Genomic DNA, 13160 nt, shown 5'->3' on the forward strand with positions numbered 1-13160 from the left:
CCTGTACCCAAATCCTTGTCTCAGCATCTACTGTGGGGAACCCTACTGGGAAACATGGACCTCCTCATAAGTTATAGATCCACCCCATGCACAGCATTGTGCCGCACTGCACAGGCTCCACTCAGCATAGCAGGGTCCTATCTTCAGGCACTTCCCGTGTCACCCAGATGCTTTATCCACACAAGCTTCTCCATGGTTCCTGAGTCACTTATCTTGAGTCCCAGTCACCAACCTGGACTCCCTCTTATCTTCAAGTAATTATTTCTGGAAACTCTAGCCTTGTTTGCAGCCATGTTCATCTCCTCCCATAGATCTCACTTACTCTGAATCCTGGGCATCATGACTTTGGTATCGATGATGTTCTTTCCCATAGGCTCCAGAATATTTGTGCATATCAATTCCTCTTCTTCATGGCTTTCTATTTCACAAATCACAGATCTGAGGAGGGGCAGCCTTGATTGGGTTACAAAAGGCTTTCTTACATCTTCCCTAGAGGATCCAGGCTACTTGGTCACCCTTGTTAGTCTAAACAAGAGAAAAACTCAGACAACCCTTGCAGGGCAGATAAAGTCAGATTCTCTTATTTTAAAAAATTACTGTGTCTTTCATATCATAAAGAAAAATGCATTATGCTTTGAGACTACATAGCTGAGAGACCTTATTTGGGTGGGATAGACCTTATGGAGGGTATGCTATCAAATGCTATGATCTAAATGATGAATAGGAATTAGCCCTGCAAAGAGAACAGCATGTGTGAAGGCTCTAAGACAGGAAGGGACTTGATTGCATTTAAGCAACAGAAAGAAGACCCAGACAGTCAGTGAAGAAAATGGCAAGAGAGGATGCTGGAACCAGATGCTATATGGCCTCAGGCCATGGGAAGGGTTTTGATCTTTGTCCAAAGAGCACTGGGAAGCTTTGAAGGGTTTTAAGCGGGTAAGGGGAGATATTTTGTGATCAGAATTGTTCCTTAAAATAGTTTGGTTGATGTGTGAGAAATAGAATGGAGGAGGATTGGAAAAGAGAGATGCTTTAGGAGGGTATGGAATAGCTTAAGCTAGTCATGTTGGTACAATAGAGTGTGATAGTAGAAGTGGAAACAAGGAACAAGTGGATCAAGGGAGATTTTGGAGGTAGAATTGATAAGATTTTTGTGATGGACTTGAAGTAGATGGTAAAGGAGAATCAATTTTTACTCAAGACTTTTTATATGAATTGAAGTAGTAAAATTTAAATGCCCGTAGGGACAAAAGAGGGAATCACATTGTTATAAGGTAACAGGGAATGGAGGGGGCTTGGCTGACTGGAGGATGCATGCCCTTTCTTGACAGGGCAGCTGCTGGTTGGTTCTAACCAGTTGTTGCCATGTAGGGAAGTGGGCTTGATATTGTCAGATTTTCAGATTTTTCGGGAGAAGCCTGAATCTGGATTTTAATGTGAAATGTCTGTATTTCTCTATGTTGGCATCTAAGTCAAAATTCTAAAGAATCCTGTGCTAGCCATATACCACACATCTGTAGGCAACGGCAGGCTTCTAGGCAGCTACTTCTTGCTTGAGATCTGTTCTACCTCATGTCCTCCTCTAGGAAGGCTTTAGAATGAACTGTAGTCTGATACACAAAATATTTTAAAAGTTAGGGATGCCAATAAGAAAAAAAGAATATTTTAAATTGGGCTAAATCTTGGGAGATACTGATGATCTCAGCTCACACAGTCTGTCAGCAGGGCTCAGGTGATGAGCTGAACCTGAAATCTGTGGAAATAAACTTAACCTAATTTAGAGCCGATAGCAGGAAGTGCTTTTGTCTTAAAATAGACCATTCCAGACCATGATAGTCTGAGATACTTGAGGTAGACAGGAATCAAGCCTCTCTCCACCTTTTTTCCCCGAGACTACAGTTCAAGAATCCTTAAACCTTTTAAGAGAGTGAGTAGATGAGTGTACATTTTATTTATGAGTCCATATGTAATTAGAGAAAGTATTTGTATAGGTTCATAAAACCTGTAAGTTTTTTTTATGTTTTCTTTTTTTATTTGTTTAAGTTTTTATTTTTATTTATTTATTTATTTTGGTGGAGGGTGGGTTGACGGTAACTAGGTTTTATTTATTTTTTTGATGCAGGTACTAGGGATTGAACCCAGGGCCTCTTGCAAGCTAAGCATGCACTCTGCTACTTGAGATATACCCTCCTCCTCATGAGATATTTTATTTTTTTGTGTGTTTGAGTCTTAAATGGAACCTATCCTTGGACTTCAAATTTTATTTATGAGGTGCTTTTAAAGTGAAAGTTGTGCAGTTAATTTCTTTGATGTTGTATCCAGCAACATTTGTCTGTTTCGGTGCACAGTTTGACCCAATTAATAATTTATCCTTCTGAATATTGTAAATCACAAATATAAATAAAAAAGCAGGTATTTTTAAGGGTTTACAAGAAAGCTTAATGACTGAGCCTATCTTCACTTCATAATAGTATTTAAAACACTAAGATCTTAACTGCTACCTCATTTCCTATAATGCATTTATAGGTGGGTGGCAAAGTATAGAAATAGTTTTCTTGAAGTCAGTAATGGGAAGTCGAAGTCATTGCATTATTGATTGCTGAATAAAGTTGATCATCTTGCTCTTTTTCAAGCATTCATTTTATAGAACTAAAAAAAAAAAAATCAGGATGGATGAGAATTAGGCGACATCCAAAAAAAGCCTGAGTGTCGAAACAAGTACCTAAAAATATATTAGGAGACTTAAATACATCTGGGGTGGGGGGTTTGGGAGTGACTCAGTAGAACAAGAAAGAATCACGAGATTTAGGAGGACTTGACAGCCATGGGAACTTGCCTTTGGTTTACCTTGTCAACTGGGCCTTTTTCCTCATCTGTGAAATTGACATCATTCTATGTACTTCAGCTTTATGGGTGAAATCGTTCCAGGAAACCACCCCTGATCTTTGTGAATTGGGTGGAAGAGACTAATTCCCAAATATAGGATTGGGCCTAGGTTGCTTATTAAAATCTACTGTTTAGAAGCAGGTATATAGTGGTGAAGAAATTATTCTGTTACTATTTTGATGTTTGTGGGAGCTCATTTATGGTTTGATGTGTTCTGTGGAATTGTACGTAATACCTCTTGTCTGTTGTGATCTTGGAGGAAGCAATATCAGCCCGTTTCCTCACTTCTTAGACAAAGGGTCTGCTGATGACTGACTTGTGTTCCCTTCGGCATTTAGCTCCTTTATTGAGTGTTTAAAACAAATAAATACAGAATTATATTTATTTATTGTCATAGAGGGTCAAAACTCCAAACAGTCATTAGTTTGATCTTCCGTATTTCCCTCTTAGAGGTCATTTCTGAGTCTTTTGGGTCAATTTCGTGTCCTTGCTCTTAAAGCAGCACCTAGTTCCTAAAATCATCTTTCTCTCAAACTATGTTAGATCTGAGATGAAGAAAACTCTGAGAAAGTCTATTCTAGTGGGTAAACGTCCCACATACAGAAGCTGTGTCTGTCTTAATCACGGCATTATCCCCAGCTTTTAAGACTTGGAATTAAGCTGATGCTTGAAAAATAATTATAATGTGAATAAAATGGAATGTTCAGTGAAATATTTTCAGGTGTTCCGAAGGGAAAAGTGTTCTCTTGGCAAATAAATTTGGGAAAAGCTATCTTATGTACTCAATTTTGGAACAGTTACAATACACCTTGGTGTCCTAAAGTCTCTGAGACATTTTGGTATAAAATCAAAATCCTGCTAATCCTTGTTTATATGAACATTTACGAACTGTTAGGAAGCAGTGGCTTAAGGCAGAGCTGATGTAGCACACTAATGGTACTTAATAAATACTTCTTTAAAAAAAAAATAGGTACTGCGGATTGAACCTATACATGTTAAGCACACACTCTACCACTGAGTTATTACCTCCCCCCCAATAAACACTTCTTAAGGTATATTTACTGGATATGCTGTGATCCTGAGTTGGATAATTCAGAGGTTTGTTGTTTTTTTTTTAATATTTTGAAGAGAAGATGGTGGCTTTCAGGCTATGTTGAGAGTAAAGACTAGAGGCTGTGGAGGAAAAATAGTCAAGGGTGAGGGGTGTGAGTGTAAATTGTTTCAACAATTCTGAGGGGAATTTTGATAGCGGGTATCAAGAGCCTTTAAATTTCGATCTTGTAATTTTACTTCTAGAATTTTATCCTAGGAATGTAGTAAGAGGTGTATACAAAGATTTATCAATCAGAATAATACCTATGATATTTTTGTTTTTAAAAGAATTCACAAGTCCAGTTCAAATTCAAGTAGAAGGAAAATAGAATCCGTTTCTTGGTAGAAGGAGAGACAAATGTGTACAGGAAGGGGAGGAATTTTGCTGGCCATCTTTGGCCATGTTTTATAAAAATATCTTATGGCATAATGTTGAGTAGAAAAAGGAGATGATGTTAGGAATAAAACATTGAGGAAGAAGATAGTACAAGATTTGTGTAGGCTATCATACTAATTTTGTCTAAAATTATACACACACGTAAAAGGAATTGAAAGTGACAATATCAAGTTGTTAACAGAGATTGTCCCTGATTAACAAAATTGAGAGTGTTTTCACTTTCTTCTGTATACATATTTGTATTTTAAACTTTTCTATAATCATCTATTAGTTGTTTTAAAAATTAAGAAAACTAATCGTTTATTAGACCATAGAAAGTCCAGACAAATTTCAGAGATTAGAAGATACGTGTTATATTCTGTGATCTCAATGCCATTAAATTAGGACTACAAGATTTTAGCCAAAAACTTATATCCACTTTGACATTTAAATATATCCTGAGTATTCCCTGGGATAGAAAAAGTTTGAAAAGAAAAATAGCAAGCTATTTACAAAAGAGTTCTATACTTAAAACATGCAGCGAATGTGTATAACCTTACATGCATTCATCAGAACATATGATTGAAGATCAATGAACATTTAATGCAAAAAGGTGAGAGTAACACAACACAAATGTAATGGAAATTATTATTAAGGATAAAGAGATATTGATGAAATGGAAGTAAAATGTATCAGTAAAACAAAAAAAAATTTTAAAACACTAAAAAATAGATGAACATTTGTCATACTGTCATCAAGAGAAAGAGAAAAATACAAACATTAGGAGTGAGATGGAGACATAACTGAAAGAGTTTTTAAAATTTTAAGGAAAAGTTGTACAAAGCAATACTAGGAAGACTGAAAAATCTAGGTGAAACATACCGTTTCTGAAGAATCATTTTAATGATCATTGAAACAAAATGGGTAGTAAATCTGAGTAGATAAGTAAACATAGTAAAAAGTAGAAAAAATAATCAACAACCACGCCCATTTAATTTTATGGGTATGTTCTACAAACAGTTGAGGAATAGAGGTCTCATTATGTTAATTGTTCCAAAACATGTGAAAAATGGAAAGCTTTTCAGTCCGTTCTTTGACACTAGCATAAACCTGATACTAAACTCAAAAAAGGAGAATTCAAGAAAACATGTATTGTCCTTTAAATAAACATTATTTCAAAGTAGTTAATGTATCTGTGCATACTATATGTTATGTGTATGTTGTGCATGTGTTTCCAGAAAGAGCAAATTCTACTTTTTGTTTGTTGATTATTGACGTTCTCCAAAGCCTCAGCCAATTGGGGCTGTTAAAATCACTTAAGATTAAATCTGTGTGGCTGTAAATGTTACTGAATTTGGATTGGGACCTAGCTAGAGACCTCAGAAATGTCTGCCTCTATATACAAGAGAAGACAGGGAAGGACAAGTTAGTTTTCATGATTTCTTCTTGGAAGTTACCTCTATAGTAGTGGCTGAGCTAGGACCTAGATTCCTAGATTCTAAGCACAGCAAAAATAACAAATTCATTTAACTATCAGAATTATAGAAGGGAAAACGTATTTTCTTAAGTTGATAAGCAAAAAACACCTACTTTGAGAAGAAAGAAAGATCTCAAATAAACAATCTAGCTTTATACCTCAAGGAACTAGAGGAAGAACTAATTGCCAAGTTAGTAGTAGGAGGAAAATAACAAAGATCAGAGCAGAAATAAATGAAATAGAGATTAAAAAGGTAATGGGCAAGATATTTATTATAGAAAATTTAGAACATGCAAATAAACAAAAGGAAGAAAATGAAAACTGTTTGGAACCACACCGCTGTTAATATTTTGATGTGTGTTGTTCCAGTCTTCTCTGCAAGTTAGTGTGTATGTGTTTTACAATGTGAGTCAGCCATAAAAATGTTTTGTAGTCTTCCCCCACCCCACTGTTAGTATGTGATGAGCATATTTCTATCTCTTTAAATATTTGTGTAATGGTCACATTATGCCACTTACTATCTCTCTCATCATTTATGTAACTGAATTCCTAATTATTGGAAATGTTGATTCACTTTTTTTTTTTTACAGAACAGAATATTCATGCAAAAATCTTAGATATAAAATGTTTTTATATATTTTCAAGTAAAACAAAATTAAGCTCTGAGCAACGTAAATATTTGAACCTAAGTTCCTTAGTTAGAAACAGGTGTATAATTCTTTGGAGGGACTTTTTAGGGAAAAGAGAAGCCTGTATGGAAAATATTTCTTTATTCCATACGTGAGGACTCTCTGGGGTATAAATGACAGATACCTTAACTAGAATTGAATGTAGCAAGAAAGGAAATTTATGGGTGAATGTATCAGTTGTCCGTTGCCTAAGTCATGCTGTGAAACCACCAACTACAAAACACTAGTGACATACTAAGAAGTATTTATTTAGTCCTTCAGTGTATGGGACTCACTGGATCTCAGCTGGTCTTGCTCATCCACTTGTGTTCAGCTGCTGGTTTGCTGGGCAGCTCTGCTGATCTTGGCTGGGCTTGCTCAAATATCTCGGGGTTGGTTGGCTAATGGCTTGAACAAATTGACTCTATTTTATATTTCTCATCTTACAACAGGCTAGTCCAGGTATGTTCTAATTGCTATGGCAGGTGAAAACGAGCAAGAGGGTAAACACACAAGTGCTATTTTAGGCCTCTGCTTGCTTCACATTTGCTATCACTTTATTGACCAAAGCAAGTCACATGACTGAACCCAGAGTCAGACTGGGAGGGGACAGCCAAGGACTCAGGTACAAGAAGAGGTAAAGAATTGGGACTATTAATGTAGCCAGTCTACCTGGCATATGTAGCTAAAATGGCCTAGGGAATAGATGTAGCTTCAGTGATTGCTGGATACAGGCTATCAAGTGATGTCACCCAGTTTGGTTTCACACTATTCAAAGTTTGGCTCTTTTTCCTTTGCGTTAGCTTCACTCTCAGAGAAGCATTTTCCACATGGTAGTACTCAGAATCTCCAACTTGAAAGCAACTAATTTTAGCTGAAAAAGAACTTATCTTTCCCAATTGTTCCAGCTATAGTCATGATATGGAGTGTTTGGGGACCAATGTGGGTCACATGCCCATCCCTAAACTAGCTGTCATGTTGTGGGGATGGAATATGATAAATGGCTATGGCTGGGTCTGGGTCATGTTCTCACCATTGGTACCCTTCAGAGTGGAGCAGAGGGAGTCAGCCTTATTTCAGCCTAATGAACAATACAGGTAGAGAGTTGGGAACAGTTTCTCTAAGGAAAATAGAAAGTATTATCAGAAGAGGTGGGGGTGGAGGGATACTGAATGATAGACAGATAAAAATAAAAGATGCCTTATATAATGCTAGTAATGTACTTATTTCATTGACACTACCAACAAAAACTATTGACTATTCTGTGCTAGGTATCAAACTGAGTGTTTTAAAAATATCATCTTACGTATTTCTCACAATACTATGTTAGGTGATTTTACCCACATTTTATTTATTGGAGAAAGGAAGCTCATAATAGTTAAATAATTTGTCTAAGATCACTCAGTTTATCAGTGTTAGACTGGGGATTTGAACCTTGGTTGACCCCTCTCCAAAATCTGTGCTCTTAGCATCTAAAACCTGAAGAAAATGAAAGTACAGTAAACATAACCCAAGAGGAAGAGCAAGAGGCCATGATGACCCTATTAAGGCCATTTGGGTCCACTGAAGGGATAATCACAACCTTGTAGCCATGACTACATAAAATATGCATCAAAGTACTTGAGTAACCATGACAGTGAGCTTTTTCTCTGCAGGTTATAGGATCAGGAACTCTAACAGGGCATACTGTTTCCCTGTGCCATTTCTGTACAGTTATAGAGTGGATAATATGAATATTTAGGTCAGCCAAAATGGAGAAGAATTCTCAAAACACTAGCCTGAAAGAGATGTGTGAAAGGGGAAAGAAACAAGACTGCCATTTTCTCTGATGATAGCATTTAGGATCTGGCTATATGTGTAGGAGACTTCCTGGTTGAGCTACCTCTTTTCTTCTAACTCCAAAATGGGCAGTGGGTTACCACTCATGTGTCAATACTAGTTGATTGGTAAACCATCTAGAGTGTTGTGTTGAGAAGAGTTCTGAATTTAGTGTAAAAGAGGGCTGTGATGGGTTAGTGATGTATGTAATGGGTATAGGAAAGGAGGGTAGCAACCTGTTTGACTATTATTTGACATCCTAGGAGGCACCAGCTTCTTAGAGTCACTGTCAGGCCACATGTGTATGGGGTCATGTCCCTTGGATGGAGTATCTCATAGCTAAGGTCTCTATGAGAAGGAATTATATTGTGAATTTTCTGGAGGTCCTAGCCTTCATTTTGCACAAACCGAAATGCAAATCTTCATTTTCCTAAGGAAAAAGGAGCTTCTTTTTCAGTCTGCGAACTCTTGATCTTGCTTGGGAAAAGGGTTGGGGGAATTTACAAAGTGGTTACATATAGTAAGTAAAGTTTGGGGTTACTTTTTAAATAAACATGAATGTGACTCTGTCTATCATCTATCATTATCATCACTGATCAATCATCTCTATATATTTTTAAAATATAATGCAGTTGTATTCAGATTTCTAAGGAAACTTGTTTTTGATTATCTTCTTTCCTCATTTTTCAGATCTCTGGAGTCATTTTCTGGTACAGATTGTGAAAAGAATGCAGTGAAAATCCTGGGCAACAGTAGCTTAATTGGCTTAACCTCCAACTTAGTATAGCATTCCTTCTCTTCAGTAGTACCTCATAATAGAAGAAAAATGTATGGAAGTGCAAGAACAATCACCAATCTGGAAGGCAGCCCTTCCAGATCTCCTCGTTTGCCAAGGTCTCCTCGTTTGGGCCACCGAAGAACAAGTAGTGGGGGAGGTGGAGGAACAGGCAAGACTCTGTCCATGGAGAATATCCAGTCCCTTAATGCAGCCTATGCTACATCTGGACCCATGTATCTGAGTGACCACGAGGGAGTGGCTTCAACAACTTACCCAAAGGGCACCATGACACTGGGAAGGGCCACAAATAGAGCTGTATATGGAGGCCGAGTCACAGCCATGGGGAGTAGTCCCAATATTGCTTCTGCTGGACTTTCCCACACAGATGTCCTTTCATACACGGATCAACATGGTGGTCTGACCAGCTCATCCCACCATCACCACCACCAGGTCCCCTCCATGTTGAGGCAGGTAAGGGACAGCACAATGTTAGACCTTCAAGCCCAGCTCAAGGAACTTCAGAGAGAAAATGACCTCCTCCGGAAAGAGCTAGACATCAAGGACAGCAAGTTGGGATCTTCCATGAACAGTATCAAGACCTTCTGGAGTCCGGAGCTCAAAAAGGAGAGAGTCTTAAGGAAAGAAGAGGCAGCCAGGATGTCTGTCCTCAAGGAGCAGATGAGGGTTTCCCATGAAGAAAATCAGGTAGGTTATGACTCATCTTAGTGTTTTTCAGCCTTGGCTTCTCACTGAGTAGTTGATGCTTTGCAGATGGTACCATGGCCTGTGCAGAAGAAAGTCTGGCATTACCAAGAAGGCTATGTCTTAATATGTGTTTGACTTGGAGACTACAAGAGGGCATAGGGAATACATGGTTACAGCTTGTGATCGCCTTATTTTCCAATAGCCTTTTCACACTGTTGAGGAGGAGGGGGGATCACTCCTCATTGGCTAACTTTTATACTTGGTTAATTTTGTTTTCTTTTTCAACAGTTACAATAGCAGCTCAGATGTACTTCCCTCTGAATAGAAGAGGAAAATGTTAATTTTTGCAAGAGTAGACAACAGGAACATTTAAAAGGCCACATTTCACTGGTGAATTGTATTTTTTTTTTAAGCACAAGCAATGTTATTTCCTTCTAGAATGAGAGGATTTTGTTTACTAAATAGCAAACTGAACATTATTAAATGGGATTGGGTGGGATAGGTTTAGTATCATGCTAAAGAAACATAATCCATTTTAACCTGGTCTTTCTACCTTTATCCATTCAATATTTATTAAGCATCTGCTATATGCAAGACACCTTCTTACTCTTCTTTGATCCATCTTCCATGTCATAGCAAGATTAGTTTTCCAAAGGTCTATCTGCACTTATGCCATTGTCCTGCTTTAAAGCCCTCAAAAATTACTCATTACCTCCAGACTGAAGTCTACCTCTGGTTGATCCTACAGCACCTTCTATGGGGAGGCCTGAGCCACCTTTCTAGCCTTATCTCATACCCACCTCCTTCTACATCGCCTGTGCTACCATTTGGTAATCCCTTCACATACTCAGGGTTTCTCACCTCCATTCCTTTCTGTTCCCCTCCATTAGTGGCCTTCTCAGCATCCCCTATCTCTCCCTCTTTCTTTTAAGTCTCAGCCATTCTCCATTTTCAAATCCTACCCATTCTGTGAAGCTCATTTATATGCTGCTGTTCATAGGGGCTTTGGAGTAAGACGTGCTTGGGTTTAAGTCCTAGCTTCACCTCTTATTAGTAGTGAGATAAATGCTAAGAGATGGGGAGTAGAGGGCGTTGTGCCATTTGGCTGCAAAAATTCCCAGATATCATTCAACTTTCTGTAGAAATTTGAGATAATTCTAATTTGGCTGAATGAGTGATTCTCTGATAATTGGTCTTGATGCTGGCCTAATGAAGCTCTCTGCCTTTCTTGGGGTCATCTGCTGACCTCCTGTCTGTTTCCTTGGCTGCCACCCCTTTAGAGTCCAAGTGACTGTAGAAGCATTTCTCATCTGTATGAGAATCTACTCTTCGTTCTTTTTCTGTGTGTGGAAAGTGATCACCTTATCCCTTTGATTATCTGACAGGGCCTTTGCTGTTTTTCAGATGTGGTAATGTGATTTTTAGTTGGAACAGAAAGCTTTGTTCTTCGTTCCTGAATCAAATTAATGCCCTTTACTATTGTTTCTGCTCTCTTCTGACTTTACTGGTTTATGAAGTCCTGTTATTGCTGTGTGCATTTCCCCAGTTCTGTACTAGTTTTCTTCCTTTTCTAGTTGTTTTGGAAAATGGTTAAAGCAGTTTAGGAATGATGCAAATAGTGACAAAAAAAATTGGAAACCATTTTTAAAACTGTCAGTTCCAAAATGACTTTTGTCTTATGCTTCTATCATTAATTTTTTTTTTAGCATAGACCCCCTGCTTATACATGTATATTTATTTATAAATTACATGATGTGCTACTATGCCAAAATGTTATGTCTTCTGTGACATTCAGAAAGAATTAAATATGAAAGAGATAAAGTAAAATAAATAATTTATTGAAGTAAATTTTAATGACACATAAACCTTTTTGCTGTTACAAAAAATATTTTAAGCCTCTTATCTACTTTATAAGGGTTAGTTCAGTTTAAATTAGGTAATATCCATAATTCCACTTAACTGTCCTGTGTTGCCTTAAGCCAGAGCAAGTGAATGCTTGAGGGTGTGCCCATTACCTCTTCCTTATTCTAGAACCTACTAAGATCACAGGCTGCCTTGGGCACTGAGGGTGACATTTGACTATGGGATGTATGACCCAGAGAAATCCCGGGTCTTAATCTGTATATTAAATATAAGTAAACTGTAATTGTTTTCTTTTTTAGGGTAAAAATATAAAAGGAAGAAGCATGGAGATTTTGAAAAGTCAATTTACTTGCAATATGAGGTAATATTACAAAGTAAAGAATATAAAGATTGACAAAAAGCAAGTTATTTAAAACAAAATTGAAGCACTCCTCTCCTCCTGCTTGGAAGTATCAAGATCCCTTTTAGGGGTGTACAAATACCTATTGGTCGGACTAGGGTAGATCCCGCTGCAGTAATCAACAAACCTCAAATCTCAGTGTATTAACACATCAGAGATTTATTTCTTATTTGCCTGAAGTATGAAACAGGTCAAGTGACTCTCCAGGGCAGCTCTCCTCCAGTCAGTGACTCAGGATCCAGGTTTTCTACATCTTGGCATGTGACTTCAAGAGTTTCTACAGGAGAGGAAGAGAGTGCCTAGAGATGGCAGATTGGTTCCTCCATTCCTTGGACTGGAAGTGACACAATTGTAAGGGGATGTGAGGTGTAGTCTACTCTTCTTTCCAGGAAGGAGAGGAGAATCAGGTATAAGGGGGCACTAGAAATTGCTACCAGTGGGGTTTTTATGTTTGTCAGAAAGTTAGACTAGATAAAATCAAGTCTGGGAACAATCCAGACTTTGCTTTCCTGCTGTTTGTATTACTACTGGTATTGCTACAAGTAGATATCTGTTGGGGGCTTACTCTGTGGTAGGCATTGTGCTGAGAGCTTTGTGTACATTATCTTATTTAGTGTTTGCATCAATAAACTGAGGTAGGCGCTAGACTTTTACTCATTTTATAGATTAAAAATAAATGTAGAGAGAATAAGCAGCTTGCCCCAGTTCACACAGCTGGTAAGTGACAAAGCTGGGCTTTAAGCATTTGGTCTATTTTATGCCAATATCTAAGATCTTAACTTTATGCTCACTACCTCCTTATAGGATTGCTGAGCTGTGAATAGAATCTTAGCATAATAGGAAGATCATACTTCATATGTTAGATTAAAAAAAGACTAGGTTTGATAGAATTAATAAGAATGTAATTTAGTTTAATTAGGACTTTTATTCTTAATTAGGAATTTATTTATTTTTCCCAGAAATGACTGTTTAGGGTTTCTGCCATTTGCTATTTACCGTAACTTACTATACTTTCCCTTTAGAGGAAAAATCATGAAAACTTTTTCTATATGGAAGAAAAGAATGTAAAAGAGATAAAGGACACTTGATTATGGTTT

At 37.5% G+C, this 13160-nt stretch overlaps 1 protein-coding gene across 3 annotated transcripts in view; it reads left to right on the forward strand.

The window, feature by feature from the left end:
* ERC2 (ELKS/RAB6-interacting/CAST family member 2) overlaps positions 1–13160 on the forward strand; it is an 875964-nt gene that overhangs the window by 20634 nt on the left and 842170 nt on the right. For all 3 annotated transcript variants that reach the window (XR_012499973.1, XR_012499974.1, XM_074344641.1), the window contains exon 2: positions 9008–9800. Coding sequence is in view for 1 of the 3 variants with exons in the window: in XM_074344641.1 (XP_074200742.1) it covers positions 9144–9800 (657 nt within the window). In the remaining 2 variants the exon portion in view is untranslated. The remainder of the gene's footprint in view (positions 1–9007; positions 9801–13160) is intronic.

The sequence above is a fragment of the Camelus bactrianus genome, chromosome 17 (genome assembly GCF_048773025.1).
Source record: "Camelus bactrianus isolate YW-2024 breed Bactrian camel chromosome 17, ASM4877302v1, whole genome shotgun sequence".
Taxonomy (NCBI): domain Eukaryota; kingdom Metazoa; phylum Chordata; class Mammalia; order Artiodactyla; family Camelidae; genus Camelus; species Camelus bactrianus.